We start from the raw sequence: 26952 nt of genomic DNA on the forward strand, positions 1-26952 counted from the left end.
TGGGTGTGGGTGGGGGCACTTCACCCTTGGCGCCTCCCAAAGACTCTGGCACCCACGCCTCGCCTCGGTAGGTCGGGGAGTGGGTACCACCTGTGGTCCGTGGCTGCCGCTGGGCAACTGCGGGGAGCGAGGACGTCCTCCGTCCCACACTCCCTAGGCCTTTGGAAGCACAATAAACAGACTCAGCTTATTTTCTGCTCTTTTAGGCCACACAGATTGGTCCGACACTCGAGATGAAGGAGGCAGGCAGCCCATGAGACCTTACCAGGCAGAGCACAGCCCCTGGGAAGGGTGTATCTGCTTTCCCCTCAGTCCCCTGGGCTGCCTCTGCTCCTGGCATTCTAGAGCCTTCACTGGGGGAAAAGCCAGCTGCATTAGGCCTATCCATGGAGGGTGCCAAGCCCCACCCCCACCCCCTGCCAGGCCAGCAGCCTTCCGCCATGCAGCACCATGCGGGGAGCGCTATGCCGCGCTGGGGTCCAAGGGACCTCCAGGCAGGGCAAGAAAGCAGGGACCAGCCTGGATCAGGTGGGCACACTAAGCACCAGTGACAAAAAGGACTTCCCCAGTCTCAGTATAGGTTGCCTCTCCTGTCCTGGGTTTGTCCTTTATTTTGAATTCTGCATTTTCTCCCTGCGTATTGTTGAACCACTTCAAACACTAGAGCACTTGTAAATGGCCACAGGCTACACCAACTGTTGCTCTAAAAAGCCAACTATCGCTGTGGCCCAACCTGCTCACCCCAGTCAGCATGCATCCCAGACATGCACGCGCTGCCCAGCCAGTCCGCTGTGCTGAGGATAGCTTTCTGCGCCTTCTGGGCCCTGGGCCAACACCTGGAGCCTTGAGCTAAGATGCTCTGGGCGGCAAGCCTCTCCCCAGCCCATGCTCAATCAAGCTCTAGTCGAAGCCTTTCCCCCAGGGTGTCAGCCTAAGATAAGGGTCTGGTAGAGGGAGTCCTTGAGCAGAGACCACCACGGGGCTCAGCCTTCACCAACCACAAGGGGGCGCTGCCCACACCCAGGGCCTGGCTAACGGGCGCTGGGGATGGAAGGGGCTGCACAGTCCTGTGTTAACAACTTTCCCTTGGCAAATTCTCTCCTCTGTCACTAGCAATATTCTGACTGGCACAAACATTACCTAGCAAGGACACGGGCCTCACCCCCAAGGCCTGAAGCCCCCTTTTTCTTCATGGCTTCCCTTCCGATGGTCTGTGGCTTCTCTTAAAAGGATGCTTCTTCCAGAACATGGATCTTGGGTGGCTAAGCCCACAGGGTCCTGGCCAGGCCAGGCCCACCTCATTGTCCTCCTCAACCACTGGACAAAAGAACACTTTTGGGTCTGACCTGCCATCTGCCAGAGCAGCCTGGAGCAGTCGAGGCTCCTTCTGCATCCCTGGGGACCCCTCAGCCTTAGGGCCACAGCCCATAGTCAGCCAGCATGTCCCAACCCTTCCTGCCCCTTAGGTACTTACTGACCCTTAATACCAACCCACAGCTGCCTGGACCTCAGGTTCTCTCTGTCATCCTGACATTCCACTTAGGACAGAGGGACTCAGATCTTGGTGGGGGGCCAAACCGGGGGACTCCTCCTGCTCCCTGCCCCCATCAGTGTGCCTACCTGCCCCTCAGCGCCCCTCCCCCACCACCCCACCCACCCATCTGCAAGAGCGAGAGGCAGCCCGGCTGATGCAGGAACCCAGCCTCCTCTACATACCCTTTCTCATTCCTCCACCAGGTGGGCACGCGTACTCCCCGGTTGATAAGAGGAAGCAGGGTCCGTATCTCTCGCGGGTGCCCGAGCGCGTAAAGGGCAGGCCCTCATCGGGAGTGAGGGCCTGGTCTATGTGGGGGCAGTCTTCGTTCGCCAGCGCGGCCTTCGCCACCTCCCCATTCAGTTTGGAATCTTCAAACATATAAGCAGAAGCTATTGAGACACTGAAAACTGTTTAGTAGGTGGGGGGACAGGCCAGAGGTGGGGCATTGGTAAAGGGCAGCCCGTCCCTGAGGACAGAAGTGTGACGGGCCGTGGAGGGAGGCTCGAGGCTGGGGGTTCCGGCTCATTCAGGCAGCCTGTGGGCTGCCCACGGTGCTGCAAAGGAAGGGCTCCTGGATTTGCTCAAAGTTTGCAAAAAGATGAGTTGGCGGGCCCAGCAAGCGTGGTGCTGGGGGCTGGGCCGGGCCCAAGGCTGGGCCAATGGGACAGGATGGTGTGGATGCAGACATGGGCAGAGGACCAGACACAGCGCTCAGGGGGGAGACAGACAGACACACAGAAACAACTCCAGTCCAGAGAGACAGCCTTTTCTGACCCCTCTGCTACTGACCACAGAGCGTGGCTGCCTCCCATTCCTATCCCACTCAGGCTTCCCTAACCCCAGCCATCAGTTCTACCCCATTCCCCATTGGATCCCATCTTATCACTCACGTCATGCTGACCACCACACATACCTCATCGGATCACACAGCCTGCCCACCCCACGTATGGATCTAATTTGGTCACTGAGGATGCTCTGTCCCCCATGCAGACTCAGTCGGGTCACACGGTCTCCTCTGTCCTCCACGCAGACCCAATGTGACCACTCAATCTGCTCCATCTGCCACACAGACTAATGCTGGTCACTCAGTCCGCTCTGATCCCCATTCAGATCAAGCCAGGGGCGCCTGCTCTGCTCTGCACCAAGCAGGCCTGGTCAGCTTGCATGGCACAGCAGGGATGTTTGCATGAGGCAGTGACAGCGAGCCCTGATTTGGGAGAAGGCTCCCACTCCCCTGTCTCCTTTCAGCAGCATCCCCCGAAAAGCAGAGCAAATGGATGTGTAAGACGATAGCAGCTGATGGACTCAGGTGGGGAAGACGAGAAAGAACCTGGGAGGAGGTCTGCAGGGGGGGGGGGCACATTGGGAGGGGGACAAAGTGTGGCCACAGCAGGGAGCTCACCCTCTCCCAAGTTCAGGAGCAGCACAGTGGGAGCCTCTGGAGCTGGCAGAGGCCCTCTGTCTGGCCACCGTCCCTTCCCATCACTCTTGGGGACTGAGTCTGCCCCATGTGCTGGGCTCTCAAAGCAGAATATTTCTGGCCAGGGTGGGGCCAACTCAGCCCCCACAGTGGGCACCTCGGCTTTCTCAGACTTTATCTAGGGTGCGAACTTCCAGGGAAGACGGGCACCAACATGAGTGAGACCATGGGGGTGGGGATCCTCTGAAAGACTAAAAGGGAAAAAAAGCTGAAGACAATCTCCACCCCATTTGACCCTCTTCCATGACCCTGTTCACATCATGTAACTACACGCTGAGGTGATCCTTCTCCGCGGGCACAGGCTCAGCGTACCCACAGGCAGGATCACGGCCCATGTGCACATCATGTCACTACAAAGAGGCAGTCAGTCAAAAGAGAAATGGACCAATCAGGTTTATTCATAAAGCAAATCCAAAAAAATCCCATCATAATTTTGGAACTTAAAAAAAAAGTCTGTCATACAAGATGGCAAAGCATTTCACGTACAGTGCGTTTCTTGACAAATCCCAGGGGCTTCACTCCCCTATTTACTCTGAGCCAGAAAGGCCAGTTACCAAGGTAACTCTAACACCACCTAACTGGGGCTGGGGCCTCTCTGGGGTCTGGGGGCTGCCGGGCACGTGCGGCGTGTCTGCAGGCACACACCTGGGCGCACAGACACGCTCAGCTGTGCCTCTTACTCTGGCTGGCGCCTGGCTGCCCTCCCTCTCTGGGCTGACGGGGGAAGCTGGTGGGGGAGAAGGGAGGGAAGTATAAGAAGGAGAATGTGGATGGGGGTGTGGAAGTCGGGACCCATAGCACCCTGCACAAGTTTTCCTCAAAGGGAAAACAGTAAGCCCTACCAGGCAGCGTCTCCCTCTGGGAGGGGAGCCAGGACCTGCTGTGTCTCTGTTGGCCGTCCTCTGTCAGGAGAGGTAGCTGCAGACCTACAGTTCCTGCCCAGGGGTGGGTCAGAGGTGGGTGGTGGAGCCTGAGACCCTTTCGAGGGCTCTGAGTGCTGAGTCCCCACTGATGGCTCTGCCCCACCCCGCGCCATGCCCCTGGGGCATGCAGCTCCTGGCAGCCTTTAAAGGGTCCAGTGTTGGAGCTGGTCTTCCCTGCAGGGGGAGGGAGTAGGGGGCAGCCATCAGGGACCCCTGGGTGCATGTGAGCTGCGCACTCCTGCTTTCTGAAGAGACCCGGACCTCCACCCCAGGGTGCACCTGGGCCTGCTTCGTCTGTCAATGTCTTTGAAAAAGGGCTATAATTGGGTGAAAGAGCTTAGATCTTGCTCTGTGAAGGGGCCTCCCTCCTTGGGCTGTTGGTTTACCTGCAGTTTGGGGTACTATCAGAAACTGGGAGCGTTTTCCCTCCCCGGCTCCAGAGGGGTAGCTGGAAGAGAGAGAAACAAAGGAGGGGCCGACTCTCTAAACTTGGAGAACCCATGAAAAAGGCCAGAGGGGCAGCTCACCCGAGACTCCCCATCCTTCTGCCATTACCCCGTCCTTTGGGTGACATGGCCACCAGGAGCCTCGGCTCCCACCTGCTCCCCAGAGTGTGGGGAGCCCTGTCTCCCCTGACCCAGGGCCCCTCCGCCCCACGAGACCCGCAGGCTTGCAATGATGAAATGGCAGCATGGGCAGCGGCTCACAGAGATGGATTCCAGGCTTTGAAATGGGCTGAGATAGATGAGCGTCCGCAAGAGGGTCATTTTTTTTAAAACTTTGGAGCAAGGAGAACCCGGTGTCAAGGCCCTCGGCCAGCAGGGCTGCCTTTTCCGCCCTGGTGTCCAGGCACCGCCAATGTACTTACTGTTCAGACCAGCAGCGGCCACCAGGGGCGCACACAGGGCTGGGGTGGGGTGGGGGGGTCGCAGGGCATTTCCTTGGTTTAGCACCAAGGGGTCTGCCCAGCCTGGCGCTCAGGGAACAAGTCCCGGGCTAACTGGGGGCAGGCTGGGAGAGACACAAGCTGAGGACAGTCACGAGAACCAGCACAAGTCATGCAACACAACGAGGAGAGAAAGAGAAAGAAACATGATTAGTGGAAAGAGGGAAAGAGAGAATGTGAACAACACAGAAAAGAACACCAGGCCTGGCCCTCAGAGCTGCATCGTTTTCCTGATACCAGCCCCCCCAGACCACTTGGGGGCCACTCGGACCCCACCCAGACCCCAACCGCCCACCCTGGCCCTGTGTCGGAGCAGAAAGTTGATCAGCTCCTGCAGAGGGGCCCGGCCCATGCCCTGCCTGGTCCCCTCAGCCCTGTGCATGGGTCCCTCTCCCTGCCCCGGGCTAGCACCACTCTCCGCAGCCAAGAGGGGGAGAGGTGGGGGTGCCAGGGAGAGGGGCACTTCCAACTCATTTCCTCAGGGAAGAACCTCCCACCCCCACCCCCAAAGATGCCCCCGAGGCCGCAGTGGTAGCTCCCAGGGGTCCCAGGCAGGGTCTTCTCAGGGTGCTGCTCTGTGTGCCTGTGAGCAGAAAAGGGGGCCTGGCTACCACCCCTCCCCCATGCCAGCCCCCTGCTTGCCTATGGTGGGATCCCACAGCCCCGGATGTGGCACCAGAGAGGAATGACCCACGTCACAGGAGCAAAGATGGACAAGACACACGTGAATGAACACGGCAGGACAGAGGGAGCACTCCGCGCTGTCCAGAGCCAGTTGGCTGGGCCCCAGACTGCAGCTGGGCCATCAGCCCCAGGCAGCCCTTGCTGATGCGGGGGGCTATCCCAGCATCCCCCTCTGTGGGCCTGCAAACCCCCAGGACAGGCCCCCCCACAATGAGGCCATGCTGGCCGTAGCGCAGCGGAAAAGCCCGGCTCATCCCCACAGACACATGGACCTGAGGCTTCTGGAGAGAGCAGAGGTAGAGGGGAGGGGGAGGGGAGGAGCTGCTAGCCCGACTGGAGGACCTTGGGGAGCTGGGGCAGCACCCTCAGGGCCCAGCATGCTGTCCTTGGCCTCAGTCCAGGTTCTAAAAGAAGAAACGGAGAAGCCCAGGTTTCTTCCTGGAGGCCACATGCCCACCCATGGGGGTGAAGTGAGGCTGGAGAGGGCTTGGGTGCTGCGTCTCACCTCCCACCATTCCTGCAGGGCTGGGTCTCCACCCACATGCGCCTTCCTCACCTCTGGCCTCCCCCACTCACTCACAAATGCACCCCAGTCCCACGCCCATCTAGGTGCATAGCTAGGAACAGAAAGGAGGTGAGCGGGAAGGCAGGGATGGGGGATACCCACTAAGGGCCACACCCCTCTCAGTGACTGTTAATCCTGGTCTCACACACCAGCTCTTGGAGGAAGGAGTGTTCTGGTGAAGGATGAAGCTCAGAGGGGGTCTCAGAGCCCAGGGGGACAGGTAGGGGCATTAAAACAGCACCAGCAAGGGACAGTATTTGGGAAGGGAACGGAGACCCAATGTGGGGACAGGAGGCGGGCAGCAGGAGGAGGATCCTGGCATCTGGGCTCCAGAGGAAAGGCTTAGGGGAGCCCAGAATATCTTCTCAGCCATAGAGACTGCTCGTGCCAGAGCTCTGAGTTCTTGAAACCTGGGGCCAGGTAGGGAGGCTCCCAGGAGCAAGGTTGTCACAGCGATGGGGCCCGGGGGACCCAGCAGGAGTGCGAGGGCTACACAGGTCTGCTGCAGCATGGGAAGAGGGCTCTGTTCCTGGGTCTAGCTGGTGTACATGTTAGAACACACACGTCTGCACGGTGCGTGTGCATGCATGCATGCATGTGTGCGTGCACCCTTAGCACATGGAGGATACTGGCTTTGTCTAGGAATGCAGACGCGCTGAGCCTGACTGCAGTCCCCTGAGATCCCTGACAGGCAGGCCTGGGGCACCCACGCCTGGGGTACAAATCCTGAAAGAGCCAGTGTTGGGGAGGATGTGAGAGAGCGGCCAAGTAGCACCATGGTGGTGCCACTCAGGCTTGGCCCTTCCTGCTGGGGCCTGGAGTGGAGCTGGGGGCTAGGCCAGCCCCGACCCTCCCCTAGAGCCCCGGGAACTTTCCTTGCCATGATGGTGGCTCTTGAGGTCAAAAAGCTAGCTAATCTGCAGCAGAGAGGTGGGCCAGGGGCTTTCCACCAGCCAACCCCTGACTTCCTAACCTAAGCAGGAGCCATGCCTTGGCCGGGGGAGCCCAGCCCCACCTCAGGCTCCCTATTCCAGCTTCTGAGACCCTTGCCCATCTGCTGGCCCAGCCCAGCACACTAACCAAGTTCCTCTCAGGTGCTTACAGGAATCCCAGGAAGGGGCAAGGACAAGGGGCTGGTGAGCCCCCAGGGGCAGAGAGGTGGGCATTGGAGGTACTGTTTTGGGCAGCGTAGCTGTGGGATGAAGGCCAGATCTGGATAGGGATGGGGGTGGTCTGGCAGAGAGCACATCAGCAGTGAGGAAGAATCAATCGTACACTGGAGGAGGCTGCCCAAACCAGGGGAACCTTGCTCATCTGGGGCTGCGCTAGCCTGCAGCCTCCTTACCAGACCTGGCCTGGGGATGTCCTTCACAGACTAAACACCAGCACTCACTCAGCCTCCCTCACCCTACGCTCCTTCTTAGCTCACTGCTGTATTCTTCTCTGGGTCATCTGTTCCCTTGAAATCCCTGTGTCCACAGAATAAGTCGATGGTATTCCATGGGTAGAGGTAGACTATGGGCTTCATATCTTCGGACCAGAGCCCCGTGATCAACTTTATGTGCTATGTGCAGGTTCTCATAAAACTGAGAGAGTCCCATAACAAACCACTAGCCATGGAATATTAGAATATATCCCATGGTGACTAGTATTGTTTCATGCCCGCCCTCCCCCTCCCCCCACCCCACCCCCACTGAAGTCACGGGAAAGTGGTTGTATACTGGTTGGGGTGTCATGTATTGCTGCTGCAGTCCCTACTGCCATAAGTGGGGAGAACCCTCGGTGGGAGGTGGTTGCTGGTCTGTAATGCTTTCATCTAAGCTGCCCGGGGTGGTAGCCCCTCCCCGTGCTTCGCTCACCAGCCATTTCCATCAGGAGGCCATTAGAAACTCCCACTCAACCATCAACCCAAACAGACAACGTGAAAGCTAGAGTCACTCCAACAGGTTCTAAAGATAAATGCTAAACTCTAGAGTGGTAGTGGAAGATGAGTTGGTTCGGCATGCTATGGGGGAAGTAAGCTTGTTACGGAGGGCTAGAGGCGTCGCCTAGGACACACCTGGAGCTAGGCAGCCGGAATCAGAGCACAAATTCTACTCAGCTATGGAGACAAGGCTCTGTTGGGGGTGAGAATCCTTGCCACTGCCTTTGCAGGGACCCTCCTGCCCGATCCCATGCGCCATTTGTATCGTCCGCACAGCCTGAAGCGGGCCATGTAAAGACCAAATCAGAAGCTGTCTGCCATTTCCAAATCACACCTGCCCCCGCCCTGCCCGGACACCAGGTCAGTGGCCTGAGTCAGAGACTCATGCTGGACTCCTGCCCATTGAGCATCAGCTCCCCGGGCTCCTGCTAAGAGTCCTCAGCAACTGCGAGGGCCGTGTCATCTCTTCAGAACGTCACGAGACCAGCACGTCAACCTCCTTACCCAGAGCTGCCAGTGAGGTTCAGCTAGCTGGCTCCCGCCTGGTGGATGTGGCTGCCCAGCATCTCCCTGGGCCCCCAGGCTCCACACCTCAAGACTGAGTGCGGGACTCCGGGGTCACCCACGGAACTAAGGAAGCAGTCTGACTGAATCTGGAATCATCGCTACAGGGGGCAAAAGTGAAAGGTCAGATCGACATGCCTCTAAGAGGTTTCCTACCTGCTCTGTTAATTTCTAAAATTTCTTCCTGGGCCAGCGGGCATGTGTCACTCTGAGTACTGTGGTGTGGAGAGTTTACGACAGATTTACAATAATTGGGAGATCCCAGCTGCGGTGGCCGTGGAATATGCTTCTTTTTTTTCTTTGGTAGTTTCTGCTTAGCCATGGCTAAGGAGTAATACATCCCAAAATTGTTCACGATGACGGGCACGGGCATGGCGATGGTCAGCACCCCCGCCAGCGCGCACAGTGCTCCCACCAGCATCCCGGACCACGTCTGCGGGTACATATCTCCATAGCCCAGTGTTGTCATGGTGACCACGGCCCACCAGAAGCCAATGGGGATGTTCTTAAAGTGGGTGTGCTCACTGGCACTGGGGTCATTGGGCTGTGCCCCTATCCTCTCGGCATAGTAGATCATGGTGGCAAAGATCAGGACGCCTAGGGCCAGGAAGATGATCAGCAGTAAGAACTCGTTGGTGCTGGCGCGGAGCGTGTGGCCCAGGACCCGCAGGCCCACAAAATGGCGTGTCAGCTTGAAGATGCGCAGGATGCGCACAAAGCGGACGACGCGCAGGAAGCCCAGGACGTCCTTGGCCGCCTTAGAGGACAGGCCGCTTAGGCCCACCTCCAGGTAGAAGGGGAGGATGGCCACAAAGTCAATGATGTTGAGCGAGTTCTTGATGAACTCGACCTTGTTGGGGCAGAAGATGACACGCATGAGGAACTCGAAGGTGAACCAGATCACGCAGACGCCCTCGATGTAGGTGAGGAAGGCCTCCGTTTCCGCCTCCCGGTAGTAGCGCACCTGCGTGCCATTCCGGACATTCTCGATCTCCGTCTTGTTCACGATGGGGTTGAAGCGCTCGTGGGTCTCCAGGCAGAAGGTGGTGATGGAGACCAGGATGAAGAACAGGGAGGCCAAGGCCACATACTGTAGGGCAGAAACACAGTGTGTCAGAGGCCAGGCCAGGGGAAGATGCACAATGACACCTCCTCCAGCACAGCCAAGCTGACAGGCCACCTTTCCCTCCTCAGGGCATGGGGTAAGGAAGCTCAGGGAGTTCTAAGGGTTGTGGCAGGGATTGCTTTGTTTTCACAAACACGGTTCCATTTCTCCTGGATGTGCATCTAGACTACATTTCCCAGCCTCCCTTGGGTTGAGTAGGGTCATATGACTGAGTTCAGGCCAGTAGACAGGGCAGGAAAGGGCTGTGCATTAATACCAGGTCTGGTTCATAAAACCTTCCTGCTCAGTCTTCCATGCTCTTTCTTTCCCCCACTGCCAGGCAAATGCTGAAACCCTGGGGGCCAGCAGAACTACCAGAAGGAAAGATCCTGGGACCCTGAAGAGAAAGACCATTAAATACCCTCCTTGAGCTATTGCTTGAGTGGGAAGTAAACCTCTATTGTGTTAAGCCACTGTGATTTGGAAGGGATTGGCTAAAGCATTTAGCCACCCTGTTTAATAAAAGTGACCTCGCTTGCTGGGGCTGAAGTTGGCAAAGAAACAAGAGGGGGCAGTATGGTGGAATCAGGCCACATCTCCCATCTTTCTTCCCTCCTGCTCTAGTCTATTCGCTCTCCTTTTCATGGAGCTGTACCTCACCCATGGATTCGCTTTCGGGTTCTATCCTATTTAGATCTAAAGAGGACATTTGTTTGCCTCAAGGCCTTAGATGGCTTTTTTTTTTTTTTACCTGCTTTCTCTATCCTCCTAGGAACTCATTTACCCAATCTGAAAGTGAGTTCCCCATCCTTGGAGGTATTCAAGTAGAGATACTGTTTGGCAGTTTGGGAACCAGGAGGAGAATTGGACCAGGTATCCTCAAAGGCACCATACACCATAGGGTCTGCTTTTCTTTTTCTGCTGCCTGTCAGCCCGGGATAGGGGTGTGGGTGGGAGGGAGAAGAAGCTGTGGTGGTTCTGGAGCTTTCCAAATGTATGTGGGTACCTGCCCCTCTCAGACCCCATCAGGGAGAAGGAAATGGCCAGAATAACCCAGCCTGTCCAGAACCATGAGCTCTGGCCCTGAAAGCCCAGAAAAAGGTTCAGGAGACCCTTTGATTTGTTTTGGTGGCCCCATATGATGACCCCTTGGGAACCCAAGGAAAGAGAATCAAGCAGCTGTCTGAGTTTCAAACCCTCCTGCTCAGACTGAATTCCAGGCAAGGTCTCTATTTATAGTCTCCGGTTGGGTCCCCTGGGACTCTAACACGCCATGACCTCCGTTGGCACTACCTTGGGCAGATGAAACCCTGGCCAATCAGCTCTCCTCTGGGGGCCCAGCTTGTCATCCTTGCTTGTGTGTTCCTGCTGCTCCCCTTCTCTCTGGACCCTCCTTCTCTCAGCTTGGACAAGACAGACTATGGCCAGAACAGGGCCATCTTCCTGGAGGCAGCCATGAGGTACAGTCTGGAATAGGTCGCACCCTTGGTCTACAGAGCTGCCCTCATAGATAACTTCAAGGAGTGCCACAGTCTCACCCTGTATCTTCAACAGGGGGCAGCTGTGCCGCTTCTAGCAATTTCTTTAATTTGCACTGATGCTCCTCCCCACACGGTTGGGTTTCGGAGGGAGGGCAGCATTGGAAGTCCCAGAACAGCCCTGTCTGGGTTGACCATGGCCATGGGACCTGGCACCCAACCTGGAAGGGATCTAGAAACCAAGCACTATGTAGACTTTCCAAATCACATTCTGGGATAGGGGAAGGGACAAGGTCAGCATTTCAGAATGTCAACATAAGAGCAGCCTTTAGGGATTATCTACATGCTACAGATGGGGAGGCCTGAGCCCAGAAGCAGGACAAGATCTGCCCAAGGCAATCACTATGGTATGCTGACAGTCCTGGAGGCTTCAGAGCACTGGGTACTTTTCAAAAATTGTACTCTAGACTATCAGTCGTGATCCCTATGCATCCTTCCTTTCGTCCACCTATCCCTCCTTTCTTTGATCCGTCCATCATCCATCTTTCCTTCCTTCCCTTTCCCCTCTCTTCCATCCACTCATGCTTCCTTCCTTCTGTCCTCTCTAACCTCCCTTCCATCCACACATCCGTTCATCCTCCCTCCCTTCATTCCTTCTTTCCTTTCTTTGTTCCTTTCTCCTTCCCTCCCTCTCTTCCACCTAGCATGCATGCATGCATTCTTTCCTTCCCTCCTTTCTTTTTTCCTTCTCTCCTTCCTTCCTTCCATCTTTTTTTCCCTTCCTTCCTTATCAAGCACCAGGTTACACCTAGCACAGATGGGATAAGGCCTCAGCCCAGTGCTCAGTGAGCTGCTTGCCCTGCTGGGGATAAAGGACACACACACAGATGAGTACAATGAGGTGGACTGAAAAGGGGGAGCCCCCTCAGCTCTATGAAGTGGGAGAGGTTTGGGCCTGGTGGGGCAAGGTAGGGACTTAAACCAGGTCTTCCAACTCTAGAAACAGCTCTGTAAGGGTCCAGATAGTGCCAGCCTGGGTCACCACAGAGGTAGATCAGGAAAGCAAAGTGGAAGCAACTGAAAGAGACGGCCACTTGTGACCCCAGTTTACCCAGCACTTCCCATCCCTAGAGCTGCCAAAGCTCTTAGAGCTAAAACATCCCTGTCTACTGGGCATTTGTTCCCAGTTTCCCTGTGGAGAGTCCCATCTTGGCCTGGAGCTTGGCATTCATGGTCCACTCCCCATGGGCAGGTCATGCCCCCAGCCATACCCCCTTCCCTGGCCTTTGTGACAGAGGGTTGTCAAAAGTAGGGTCCATTGCACTGCTGGGCTCTTGGCTCTGGGCAATGGCAAATAGCAAGAGTCACCTTTCCTCCTCACTGCCCCATCAGCCATGGATGGTATCAGTCTCTGAATCTGTCCCATATTTATCCTCTGTCCCCTTTACTTGTACGTGACTTTCTCTCAGCAGGGCTATGGCTAGCAAAGCTAACAAGTTTTGGGCTCTGGGCTTGGCCACCAGTCCAGCCTCCATACCAGAGGAAGCAGCCGGCTGGAGTCCCAGCTCTGCATGCCACCTGCACACCACCTGGCCACGCCACCCCCAAGGGAAAGCCCTAACTCCTCAGCTGGGCACTCTCTGTGCCCTGGCCTCACTGACTTCCTTACGTGTGCCCAACATTTTTGCCACATGCAACTCTCTGCCATTTCTGACCCCCACCTCTGCGTCCCCTCCTCTCCATGTCTTCACACCTGTTGTTTCTTCCACCAGAGAGTATTCCTGCCCGTCTTCCTCTGGAAATACCCATCATCCTTCAGCACCCCACTAAGTAGCCCTTCTCCTGGGATACCTTCTCCAGGTGAGGCTCCTCTTGACAGCAAATGAAGGGACCCAGCCTCAAGCAGCCTCTAAATCCACCCCTGGGAGACAGTGAGCCTGTCTCCAACTCTGGCTTGTTAGTGCTCAGAGGAGGCTCCCGGGAACAGCCCAGAGAGGGCACTGATGTCCCAGGAGCCTTCTCACTCCCTGGTGGCCTCACAGGCCCGCCCCTGGAGCTTTCATCCCATCTGCTCCTCTCACTGGACAGGTCTTGATGAGGAAAATGAGGCCCAGAAAGAGGTCAGGTCTTATAAAAAATTAGGGTAGAAAAAAATCCTTGGTTCTCAGCCATCAATGGAGATCCTGTCTAGATTCTTTCCTCTCTGGGCCCCAGAGCCAAAGGAGTGGGGGTAGGGGGTGGACAGAAGCAGCCAGGCCTCAAGCCAGACACAAGGACTTCTTCCTTGGGGAAGCCAGAGGAGGTGGAAGCCAGGCCCCCTGCCCGGCCTAGCTTCCTGGTACTTTCCTTCTGGCCCTTGCTGCCAGTAGCCTGGTCCTTTGTCACAGGCAGAACCCCAGCAACACCTGGGTCAAAGTGGGCCTTTAGGAGGGCTGTGGAGGAAGGTGCCCCTGGCTTGCTCAGATCGCCACATTTTCCTAAGCCTGGAGACTAGCAGGTCAGCCACGGTGCACAGTCAGAGCAAGGTCATAGCCAGCTGAGTCCCCAGCTTCCTTCTGTCCAGCCTCAAGGAATCTGAGCACAGGTAGGAAAGAAAAGGAAGCTACTCAAGCTAAAGACCTATTCTGTACCTTTAATCCTCATACCACCTAGTCAGACAGGTGGTTGTAATGTATCCCATTGTGCCAAAAAGGAAACCCAGATACAGAGGTTCAGGATTAAACCAAGGGTTGAGAGCTAGTGATGAAGCAGAGGCTTAGGCCCCAGTCTAGTTCCAGAGCCTAAGCTCTTTCCACCACTAGAACGGCCATAGCACTTGGGGATAGAAACCCAGCCCTGTGCACTGGGGAGCTGACCTGAATCATGCCTGAATGGTTCGTCCTGGAGCTTGACACCCACAGCCCAGACTATCTGAGGGCAGGCTATGCTTGTCCCCAGTGAGGGAGGGAGCTGGGATACCTGGATCCATGGGCTGGAGTCCAGGCAATGCCCGAATGGTTCTTGGGCCTCTTTGCCCAGGACTTGGTAGTGCCTGGGGCTACAGCAGCCCAGGAGTGTGGCCACACCTTGCTCAGGGAGCCAATGCTGACAGCAGCAGCCTTGGATGGTCTAGCCTGCATCCCCACCTGGCCCACTTCCTCAAAGACCCAGAGAGGGCGGGGTGGGAGATGACCTCAACTTGTTCAAAAAGTTCAGCCAGAGGGAGGTGGGGGAAGTGTGTGGGGAGGGGAGGGCTTGGGATCAGCTGACCGCTGGCAGGGAGGGGACCTCCGCTGCAGGCAAGGGCAAGGGCTGCACCCCATGGGAGCTGCCTGTCTCCCAATCCCCAGTCACCAGAGGACATGGAACAGTCACTCAGAGACTGCAGACACACAACTACCCAGAGCACACACCTCACCCATTACCTAAGCACATACACTGCATGCGTGTGGTCACACAAAGTATGGCTCAGGGCCCTGACCACACATGCACAGAGAGCACAGGGGCCCATGGAGCATACCAGAACATACCACCGCACACCAAACATGAAGACCCAGGTGCTGTACTGCAGGGCGCACACCCTGCAGCCCCCACACAGCGCTCAGAGCACACAGACAGTGCAGAAGTGGCGGCCACACAGCCCACCCACTACAGGTACACAGACCCCAGGCATGGCCGCTCCACTCCACGGGCCCCTCCCCAGACCACTTCACCCCTGCGGTAGAGTATGACTGGCTCAGTGTCTTGCTCCAGCCCGCCTTGCCTCTGCCTCCTCAGCCTTTGTCCCTGCTCAGATGGTGCCAGCTCCTGGATTTCCCGTCCCTAGGGCCCATCATCAATAGGTTTCCTGATTTCCTGACACCCAGCAGACCTTGCCTCCTTTCCCCAGCCCACCCCTGCAGCATCGGTGCCCCATAGCAGGGACCCAGTCCAGCTGTGAGGCCAGTCCCTCCTGACCTGCTAGCTGGTGAGGGACCACAAAGGGGGCTTTGTCCAGCAGCCCAGTGGTAATGTCACCCAGCCTGGTCACCTCAGCAACCACCCTATGAAATTTTAAGACAACATAGGCAAGACCTCCTGGTAATGCAGCATAAACCAAGCTGCTAGTTTCTGGCTTTTCTTCCCCTAGAACCAAATCACAAACCATGAGAGACGCACCAATTGTGTTCTAGCAGGTGGTAGCCATGGCAATGAAGCGAGGCATCCCATTTCTATAGTAACCAGGGTGGAGAGGCTGTTGGCTGTAAAGTCAGACAAACCTACTAACGATGTGTTGACTTAAGAAGATATGTTATAAATCACCAAGTTATTTTTATCCTAATCTCACCCCTGAAACCATAAATTAGAAAGGCAATTTACTATCTTACCTATTAAAATGACCAATATGTGCTATGACTTTCATTTATAAATTATTTATGCCATAGTCATCTTTATAAAATTGTACTTGCTTTTTCAGAGCTGTTCAGGGGCTTGCTGTGGGGATCTGTGTTCCTGCAATTTGCTGTTCCAGGACCACAAGGAGGGTTGTAACGCCAACATTCTGGTCTGCCTGCACCCTCGCTTTGTGACTTTGGCAAGTTACGTCCCCTCTCTGGGCCTCAGTGTCTTCGTGGACAAAGGGAGGGTTGGACGTGGTCCCTTCTGAGTGAGGATTCTGAGCTCAGCAAGGTTTCAAGCAGTGGGGTTAACCAGGGGAGCCTTGGCTGGTGTCCAGGCCCCAGGTCCCCAGAGGCTTCGGGTCAGTTTTTCCATCTAATTAAATCTGCCCAGTGGGGGTGTGCAGCGTTTGAGTCAATCCATGTGGAGTCAGTGATGCAGAGCAGACAGGATGGCCAATTGGCCTAAATAAATTGTCAGTTGAGTAGAGTTTGGAAACTGAATTAGACTTGTCTGCAATTCCTTGGGCTGGGCGTGCCCACAGCGTTTGGGGATGGCTGAGGGCTGAGAGGAGGGGAGAAGAGGAAAGGGCCCTGTGGGGTCCAGTCCCTCTTTTGGTCTATCAGCAGATGCCTCCACCATCAATCCCAAGAAGCCTGGTTGCATCCTGAGCACTCCATCTGGGTATCCAGGTCCTGGCCCTGATTCCTTCTTATAAATCCACCCTTCTTGGCACCCAGCCTAAGGAGCAGTGGGTGGCAGGAGCTGCCCATGCTGATACAAGGCAGGTGGGAGTGGGAGGGTGGGAGTGTGTGCAGGGGACATGGCTGTGTGGGTGCCTGTTTGGGAAAGTCTGTGCGCTGGGGAGAATGCTGGTGGGAAGGGGGAGGCAATGTGTAAACGTGGAGTAGGTATGCACGTGGTGAAAGCATGTCACCTGCTTATGTGACCGGACTCCAGACATGTGTACAAGGCTTGTGTAAACAGTCACTGTGTGTAGTGTATGTATTTCATGCATGTGGTAGAGGTGTGTGTGTGTTTATAAGGACATGTATAGGTGTGATGTATGTGTATGAAGATATGTATGGGATGTGGTGTGTGCATGCATGCGTGCACATGTATGGGCCCTCTCCTAGAGGAATCAGGGGCTGGCTAGGCACCCAGAGATGAGACCCAGCCTTGGGCCATGGCCCTTTCCCATGCTAGAGACGATCATTCGCACGGTCACCTGGGGGTGTGCCCTTTTTTGGGGACCGTTCCTGACTGAGAGAAAGAGGATAGACAGGGTGGGAAAGGAGAAAAGGCCACTGAGCTGGTCCAGGGGAAAGTCACAGGGAGGCAGGGCTGTGCCCAGATCAGAAACGCCTCGTCCCACCTCACTGACCCTCTCAGTCCTGGGATCCAGTGTGGGCAGTGGGGGACCCAAGGCCAGAAAGTCAATGCCCACGTCTCAGGGAGACCAGACTCCCAAGAGATAAGAACCCATGTCACTGAATTCATGAATTCATTCTCAGGGCCCTAGACCTAGGTCCTATCCAGAAAGGGCTGCCCCAAGAGCTGGCCGCTTTTGAGGTGGCAGAGGTTCCCATGGTGCTTTCGCATTCCAAGATGCACATTTTCTCACATGTTGGAAATGAAAATATGTCATAAAATGTACACATCCTTAAAATAGCATTTCTTCCCATTTCCCCAACATGCTGTTATTTAACTCATGGCATGTCTTATATCGGTGGTAACTTGGACTTGTAAACACATGGTCATTAGAAACCTGTAACACACACACACACACACACACACACACACACACACACACCGGGGAGGAGGGGCAGGCTCAGAGGTTTCTGGTCCAAAAGCCACCCCTTGTGGCAGAAATGGAGAAAGGGAGGTACAGTGAGGGAAGGGACCCGCCCAAGGCCACAGATCTCTCAGGTGGAGCAGAGATGCGAACCAGGTTCTCCTGAAACAGCAGTCCTGGGCTCTTGCACGGGGCCTTCAACATTGTGGCCTCCGAGCCTTTGCTCAGAATGCCCGCCTGGGCCTCTGCTCCCCAGGTTCTCCTGCCTTCTAGATCCCAGGTCAAAAGCAGCTCAAGTCCCTCTTGCCAAAGGAGGCAGCAGCTGGAGCAGAAAGGGCACAAACCTTCCACCCCGACCCTCAGTGGACCCTCCCACCCCAGACCTTTCCCATCAAAACGAAGCGCTTAGGATCGCAATGTCTTAGATGTAGCAAAGCCTAGAACCTTACAGTCACGGAATGGGACCCACTAAGCTAAAAGGCACCTGGGACGGGGGCAGGCAGGTGTGTCCCCACATCATAAAACAGCACGACTGGCCTTCAGAGAGCCCCACCCCCACCTGCCCCTGCTCAGCCCATGTGGCATGAGTGAGCCTGAGTCCAGTGGGCTCCTGGGTGGGCCTGGCTGAGCAGCACAATGACCAGTCTGCCCCATGAGGCCAGCCCTGGTCCCGGAGGGCAAGGAGAGGAGTGTTTCCTGAGGGAGAGCCTCTGAGAGACCCAGTGGGATAAGGTCAAAGGAGAAGTCTTTGGATTTAGCCACAAGGAAACCTTGGCGAGGGCCAAGCCCCCACACAGGAAGGGTGGAAGGAAAAGCAGGGAGAAAGAAGCCCTCCCTGGAGGGGTCTGGTGGGGCATGAGGGAGGCAGGGGCAGACAGAGGCTTTTGTGGAGGTGCTGGAGATAGCAACTGGGTGGAGATACAAATGCAGATTCCTGGGTCCCATACCCAGAGCCTGGGGTTCAGTAGTGGTGGGTGGGACCAGAATTTACCTTTCCTCCATGCTCTTGGTGGCTCAAATGCTGCCAGCGCCATTCTGGCAATTGGGATCTGGGAGACCAGATGAGACCAGAGCCAAGCAGCTTTGATGCACAATGAACCTCAACAGCCTGAGACAAAATTAGGGGCCGGGGAGCAGGCAGCATGGTCGAAGGGAAGAGTCCTGGACTTGGTCTCAGAGACCTGAGTTCAAATCCCATGTCTGCCCCCAGCTTATGACTGCAGAGACTCAATCCCTTTATGCTTAAAATGGGGGTAATAATAGTAACAAACTCCAGGAAGGAAGACATTACAGTAGTCCTTCTCTATATCGCAGTTCACTTATTGCGGCCTCACTGTATCACGGGATTTTTAAAAATATTATATTTAATTATTTATTGCGTATTTTTTGCTGTATCGTGGGATTTTGCAGATACATATGCTGTTAAAGTTACGTAGGTTTGAGTGCAGAATATGTTTAAGAACATAAGTAGTGTTTATAAAAGTGTGGAAAAGGTTAATAAGGGAGTGGGAAAGGTTAATAAGGGACTGGGAATGGTTTATAAGTGTGTGGGAAGGGTTTATAAAGCCTTAAAATCTATATAAATACTAAAATAAATGTAAGGTTCCTACCTGGCGGATTTTCACCTATCGCAGCTGGTGGGGGCGGAGTGCCTAGAACATAATACCCACGATAAGTGAGGGGATACTGTATTGAGGGGTCTGGAGGAAAACATGGAATGTCTCAGGCTTCTCCAGATCTAGGGCAGAATTCTGGGGCAAGGAGAAACCCCAAGACTGCCAGTTCCCTTGTAGATGGGTGTTCTAGGAGCTGGGCCAAAGCCTCCTTCTACAAAAATCCAAACACAGTATTTTTGGTTTTTCCCCGAAATTATGGGGTTGAGGAGTGCACAGAGCAGCAGCAACAGCTAAAGGGAGAAATGTGTTTCATTTCAGTTTTTTTCTCCCCTCTACTTGATTCTGCTCCTGCCACCACTTGCTGACAACAGACCCAGTGCAAACGCTGCCTTGTGAGAGCCAACAGCATGGCCCTAAGAGCCTGCCTCTTGGTGCTGCGGCCCCGGGCACGAGCTGTGGCCCTGGCCGTGCAGGGCATGCTCCTCAGGGTGATGGGGACCACTGCTCATTCCCACCTGCACAGGGTTTCCCATGGGAGCCCCTGCCTTGGGGCTCAAAGGAACAGAGGCTGGGTGGGAAAGAACACCCAAGGTCACACAGTGAGGGAGTGGGGTGCGAGCCAGAGCTCCCAGCTTCACCCCCTCCCCCGCCCCCGCAGGCTAACAAGATGGGGGATTAACGCCAGCAGCTGCCTGGCCTCACGCAGGCCCTGCATCCCGTGCTGCCCACGCACCCCTCACATTTAAACCTCACGCCCAGCAGCCTAGTGAGGTAAGCTCCATTGCTGTCACTGCTTTTCAGACGGGAGGCTGAGGGCTGGAGAGGTGAAGAATCTGGTCCAAGGTCTCAGAGGCCCTGCCCCGCTTCTCAGCCCTGCCCCTGAGGCCTCCCGCAGGGCGACCATCCACAGCACTGTTCCGTCTGGCCGGGCCCTCTGAGCCAGACATGGCCACTCCAGCTTGGCTTCAACCCTAGTCCGTCACGGGAAGAATGGCACACCCAGGGTGTCTTAGGGGCGCTGGGCTGTGTTGTCCCAGAGTGCCCCTACAGTCCGCCAGGCCAGGAAGGTCCCATCAGGAGCCAGCACCCACGCCCTCCTGGAGTCCAGACTGCTGGAGTCCAGACTGTAAACACTGTCTCCCACTAATGTTTTAAACGCAGAGAAACACTGGTGTTCCACACAGGAAATTGCTCTTCTAGTTTAAGACTTAGAACTGTGTGTCCCCCGGTGTGCTTGTCTGATGAGTTATGAAGCCCTTCATAGTTCCTCTTTTGCTCCAACTGCCAGGGAGCTCTGCTAAACTGGGTGCTCAACTTTGGATTAATCCTTTACCTGGGTTTGGGGTATCGCTATTTCTTCTCCTCATTACACTCTTTTTTTCCTTTTCTTCTTTATTTCTGAGGGTTCTGTTATAGAGATGTCTCATGTGCCTCAAACTTTTTTGTGCCACAGTTTGGAATCCTGAGGCAGATGCCTCTGCTGGTGGCCACCAGTGACAGGGAGCTCCCAAGGCCACTCATTCTGTCTTTGGGTAGTTCTAGAGATGTGCTTGTATTTCTTGCTTAAGTCAACCTCCCTACCCTTTCTCCCAGCGATCCCAGGTCTGCCCTCTGGGTTCAACAGGACACATCTGCTTCTTCACTTCTCCCCTGTGAGAGCCCTGCCTACACCTGCAGGTGGACCTCAGGACCCTTCCCGAGCCATCCCTCCTGCAGGCCAGGCCTCCTCCAGCTTCTGTGACACTCCCTGTCTTGAGCCAGCTCCCTTGGCCTGGCTCAGAGCCTGCTCCTCCTGAGCACTCACCACACCAGGCTAAATGGACCATGTGCTTTACCCTTTGCGATCCTTACCATCCCCTGGGTGGCAGGAGTATTTAGCTTTGTTGAGCCTCACTGTCCTCTGCTGTCAAGTAACAATGACCACCGCTACAAACATGACCTCACTCATCTTTAAAAACCTCTCTAAGGAAGGTGTCATGGCCTCCATTTTGCAGACAGGAAAACTGAGGTTTGGAGTGTTTAAGAAGTGCAAAGAACTGAAAAACCCACACAGCTCAGAAGTGAGAGGCAGAATTTGGAAACCACCCTCAAAACAGCATGCTCCAGGGCTTCACATCTGCCCGGGTAGCCCTGGGAGGAAGATGTTAGTCTTCCCATTTTGATGACACTGGGTACAGCTGTCTGCAGTTACAACACACACACACACACACACACACACACACACACACACACACACACACACACACACAGCTGGGCCATCAGCAGGACCGTATTCATTGTCCCCATTTGACAGGTAAGAAAACTGAGGCTCCAAACTTCATGGTGTGCCCACTAGAAATCCCCTGGAAAATATCCCCCAGGGCCCACTTGTGTTTTTGCATCAAGTCAGGGGTCCTGACTCCCAATAGGTTATGCATGTGTATGTGTATATATGTGTATATACATCGGGGGGCAAGGAATAAAAAGATGACCCCTAAGAGAGACAGCTCAAGGAGGGCAGTGGGCACAGCCCAGGGCACAACCACAGTTGACTGCCCACCTGCTCTCTCTTCAACAGATATTGACTCTTTACCCCAAGCCTGTGCAGGACTGAGTAGAGGGTGAGCAAAACAGCCACCTGGCAGAGGAGACTGATATTTATCAAATAACCATCTGAGCAAATCTGTACCTGTAAGAGGTGAGGAGGGCTTCGAGAATACACAGGCATTTGATGGGTCTTTAACAAGCCTTGAGGTTATAGTAACCCCAAGAAGAAGGGACAAGTGCAGCAATTGAAAGGATGGGTAAGAATCAACCAGGAAAATAGAGGCTACAAGGAAGAGCATTCTGGGCAGAAAGAACAGGAACGATTTCCAGTCCTCATGTCCCTTGACCATCAGTAGCAGCTGAGACAGCTGGTCACCCCCTCCTTTTTGTCACACTGCCCAAGGCCCCATGGTCCTTTGATTTTCTTCCCACCTCACTGGCTGCTCTTCTTGATGTCCTTGGCCAACCTCTCTGCCCAGCCTCTAACTAACGGGATGTTCCAGAGCACAGTCCTTGGTCCTCTTTGTCTACACTCGTTCACTTGAGGGATTCACCCAGTTTCAAGGCTTGACCACCATCACCCATTTGAATCCCACTAACAGCATGCTCCCAAGGGTCTATATGCAGCGGAATCCTTCTCTGAACTCAGGATTCAGCATCCAGGTCCTTAGCATCTCTAGGTGGAGGCCTAACAGCTCTCTCACCAACCTGACTTTTCAGCTGAACTCCTGTGCCACCCCCACTGCCTGCAGCCTTCCCCATCTCACGAGACAGCAACTCCATCCTTAATAAAACCGCAGAGTCATCCTCGGCACCTCTCTTTCTGTCACACCTCACATTTAATCTATAAGGAAATCCTGTTGGCTCAGCTTGACATAAATCCAGACTCTGGCCACTTCCTGCCACCTCTGTTACCACCCTCTCCCAGCCATCACCATCTCCCCTGAAGTTATGGTGAGCACCTCCTAACTGGTCTCTCAGCTTCCAATATTCCTGGTGCTTTAGGACTCTTTTCAACACAGCAGCACTTCCAGATGCAAATCCAGCTGTGCCATTTCTCTGTCCCAAACCCTGCATGGGCTCACCATTTCCCTCAGGGGAAAAGCCCCATTCTTTACAATGCCCTTTAGTTCCCCACATGAACTGGTCCTCCACTGCCCCTCCAAGCTCCTCTCCTGCCACTGTCCCCTTTGTTTGTTCCAGCCACACCCGCCTCCTCAAACATGCCCTTAATCATGACAGACACATGTGTGCCCCAGGGCCCTACCCTGGCTGTTCCCTCAGGAGTCCTCAGGAATCATTCCCTCACCGTCTAATGAAACTTCATACCTACTCTGACCACTCTATTTAAAATCTCAAGCAGCACTCCCAACCAATCTGGTTTTCATTATTCTACACCCCCCTCCACGTACCATCTTTGAACAGAAACTTTCCCCGGCTTTACTGAAGTATAATATACATACACTAACAGTCACCCATTCTAAGTGTCCAGCTGGATGAGAGTTGGCACCTTACACCATCTACTTTACTGAGTTTTCATACTTATTGCCCATGAGGTGGCTGGATCTGGGGATTAGGGGCTCGCCCTGCCACCAGTCCTAGCCACACGCCACACACTAGTAGGGGAAGGGAGTCCCTTCCTCAGGAACCAGGAGCACAGCTAAGCAAGAGCACAGCTTCTCATCTGTGGGAAGGTTGTGGATACATGTCCTGTGTCTGCTGGCCTCAGTCCTCCTATCTACACAATGGGGACAACAAGTTTACTCCCTTCAGTGCCTCCTTAGGAAGTGAACCTCTCCCGTGGTGCCCACTGCCCCTCGTCTGCACAGGCTGTGTGCACAATTGCTGATTCACTGACGCCGGATCTGCGTCTACACTGGCAATGCACACAATCACTGATCTCAGAGTGGCGTTTACACCGGCACTGACTACGCTTCCATCAGCTCTTCATCTACGCTGGTAAAGGATAATTGCTCTGCATGAGTCTGTGACTAAACTAGCCCCAGATGCACTCACAAATCATTCAGCTATGTTCTCATCAACTCAGTCCCAGATTGTCTGTTACACTGGCAACAGGCACAGAGACGGACAGCAGATCCATGTCTGCACTGGCAATGGGTACACTCACTGACAGCAGACTCATGGACACACAGGCGGTGGGCATACTCATGTCCACCTCTCGGCAATGATTAACTCAATGAACAAAGACCTGAGTCCCCATCAGCCAGAGACATGAATGACCGAGGAGATGGGCCACAGGAACGAAGGTTCTTGTTCAGAGAGGACAGACATATCCTTCCCTCCCAGCAGGCTGCCAGCTACAGGCGCTGGTTATGAAGTTCAACACCCCAAGTACTGCCTGGGGGCGAGGTGCAGAACTTGGCATGGGAATGTGGAATTCAATACCTACATGTGTGCACTGGAATGTGGAGTCTAGAATCTGGGCATCAGAACTGGAATCTGGAAAACACGACGAGATGAGGCCATGTCTATTCCCAGCGTCCTGAGATCACTCAAGGTGAGACTTGAGCTGTGCGACTTCCAGCTCCACCTGCCCCCTCCCCACCCCACACTCAGGCCCGGCCCAGCCAGTCTCAGCTTTAAAAAGCACCAGGAAATGTCACTTCCTTTTTGAGGAGGTGCAATGGGAGGAGATGGCCCAGTCAGTTTAGCTGCTGGCCTATTCAAAGGTTGGGAAGAGTGACAGCGCCTTCCAATCCTGCAGCTAGTTTTCTGCCCAAGCTGGACAGAATTCTAGCTCCCTCCCCAGCAGATGGGGCCCTGCCTAGTGTCATGCCAGAACTCCCTGCTCCCATTGGGCTGCATCTCCCCATATGCAAAATGAGGGGTGGCCAGGATCCCCTCGACCTCCAGCTGTATCTCTAGGACCCCTGTATTATCCACAGAACATATAGATCCTACCAGAAACAGCCTGGATGGGAGACAAGTGCCGGTGGATTCCTCCCAAGAGAAGAAAGCTCCAAGAACATCTGACATCCATTGATGCAGCTTTCACTCAACTGTTCACTGATTCAATCAAGTATTTACTGAGTGCTTATTGTACACCAAGTACCACTTTTCACAACCACCTCCACAAACAACAGCTTTCAATAAAGCTACAAGCACAGAGCTAGGCACATAGTAGGTATTAGTCATGAGGTTAAAGACACCTACTCTGTGCTGTCACTTATCCTGAGCTGTACCTGTTCCTGAGCACTCTTCCATGCCCCATCTTATTACCCATACACCATCTCTGAGGTCCATACTGCAGTTGCCAACCCAATTTTACAAAGAAGGAAACTGAGGCTTGGAATGGTTAACTTGCCCATGATTGTAATACACCTGGGAGGTGATAGAGTTAGAACTTGAAACCCAGCTTTGTCTGACTCCAGAACACATATTCTTAACCACTCTCCTAGTCCCTCAACAAGCATTTATAGAATGGGTGTCTGAGTGAATGAATGAAACTTTGTGTTGGTGCAAGGATGGGTTCATGGGTGTCCAAAGCCATTGGTATGCACAAGTGTGGGAAGTATGCGTGTGTAGATGTTTGCGTGCTTGTGTGTGGAGCTTTTTTATGGAAAGACTTTCTCCTGTTGTCTTGGTCTTGTGTGTGCTGGAGCTATACTTAGCTGCAGACACGACTGTAATGAGTAGTTAGTGGCACACCAGGCACTCTCATTGGGACCTCGTTTCCCTGGGAGATTGCTGAGGCCAGTGTATGTGTGTAGGGGGTGCAGCCTGGTGCTGGGGAACGCTGGAGTGGGGCTTTGTGTCTGTGAGCACTGTGCCTTCTGCAAGTGGAGATCCTTCACTCCCACTGGAAGAATCTGCTCTAGACTAGCAGCATCTAAACCTCCAGGCCCTGCCAAGCTCAGTTATTGGCCACCTGTGTTTGTGGTCCCTTTACTGGCCCTTGCTAGGCCATTAGAATGAAAGCGTCAGAGCTCATACTGGGGATTGATGGCAAAAAGCAGCAGGAAGATGGTGGGTCTTTGTATACCCAAGCCAGGATCATCCAGGGCCTCAGGAAGGCACACTCCTCAGATATGCTCAGCATGTCCTGGGGTTCAGAGGCCAATCCCACTCACTGTCTGCCCTCCAGTGGCTTCAGGGAGGCTGGAATACCGTGGACGCTGAGGCTCCCTTGTCACATGGCACTGCCTGCAACTTCTTTCCAGACTGTCCTGGTTCTGCTCCATCAGAGCCTCTAACCTTGGAGAGTGGACCAGTGCCCTAGGCCAGTTGCAGCCCCCAGCTCCCAGCTTCCTCACTCCACAAAACATCCTCCTCCTGCATCTGGCAAACCCCCTTTCTCCACACGTGGGCTGGGTTGTTCCACCTGCCTTCCACCCTGATGTCCTCAGCTTCCAAGTCCCATTCTCTAGGATGTTTTCATTTAATGAAAGGAGGGACTTTGTCTCCTGCCTTGAAGCTGAGAGACTAGAAATTATCTATCCATCCTCACTCATATGCATCCATGCGTTGACCCATCCACTAAGCTACCCACCCAGCAAGGTATCTACTCACACATCCTTCCCTCCATCCATTCAACCACACCCATCCACTTACCCACCCTTCTTTTTGCTCTTGCATCCACTTGTCCATCACCATCTGACCAGAGAACTACTGCATGACAGGGCAAGAAGGAGGACTGGCAGTGCTAGTTTACCTTCTTAATTCCCCAAAGAAGACCTGGGGCTTAATCCTTTTCCACCAGTCACTAACTGTGTGGTCTTGTACAAATACATTTAATCTCTCTGGGCCATTCTTTCCTTCATCAATAAAATGGGGATAATATCGAATCCTACCTCACAGGGGTGTTGTGAGGTATGTTGCTTCGGCAAAGATTGATTGGTTCCATGTAACAGGCACACACTATCATCACTTCAGTTGGTCTTTGACCTCTAAGAGGCTGCAGCTGAGTCAGGGAGACATGTAACCTCAATAGGTCAGCTGGGTCAAGGGCAGGAAGAGTTCTCTACGAGAGCAGTCTCTTCAGGAGGAAGATTAGGAAAGGCTCCAGACAAGCCGGTCTTGAAAGATGGATCCATTTCAGATACACAGAGGTGGAAGAAAGGGCATTCTTGGTGGAAGGAAGAGAATAAGCAAAAGCAGGAGGTAGAGGAGCTAGCACATGCAGGGGGCACAGCAAATGTGCCTGGAGGCCAAGGGTGGGTGATCTGGAAAGACAGTTCTGGTGCAATTTCCAAGGGTAGCACAACAGGGTTTGAGATGGGCCATGGAAAGACTCAGTAAGCCAGTGCAAACCACAGTCATTCCTTACTCTGAGGCTTTTACCCAGATCCTGACTGCCAGACAGGAAAAAATATCTGCTTGGTGACAGCCAGGCCTCGGGAGACACAATTCCTGCTGCCTAGAAGGAAGCCAGCTCCTGGCATTTCTGACCTTTGTGCTGCTAAATATATCACTGGTGACAGTGGTTCATGCCC

The 26952-nt window shown here is 54.3% G+C and overlaps 1 protein-coding gene across 1 annotated transcript in view; it reads right to left on the bottom strand.

Moving 5' to 3' along the window:
• The window catches only part of KCNC1 (potassium voltage-gated channel subfamily C member 1), a 42112-nt gene that overhangs the window by 812 nt on the left and 14348 nt on the right, over positions 1-26952 (bottom strand). Inside the window, exons 2-3 of the mRNA XM_090263470.1 lie at positions 8780-9713; positions 1717-1905 (exon numbers count right to left, since the gene is read on the bottom strand). Coding sequence (XP_090119596.1) covers positions 1717-1905; positions 8780-9713 — 1123 coding nt within the window. The remainder of the gene's footprint in view (positions 1-1716; positions 1906-8779; positions 9714-26952) is intronic.

This window comes from Furipterus horrens, unplaced genomic scaffold (assembly GCF_987537825.1).
Source record: "Furipterus horrens unplaced genomic scaffold, mFurHor1.1.pri manual_scaffold_2, whole genome shotgun sequence".
Classification (NCBI taxonomy): Eukaryota; Metazoa; Chordata; class Mammalia; order Chiroptera; family Furipteridae; genus Furipterus; species Furipterus horrens.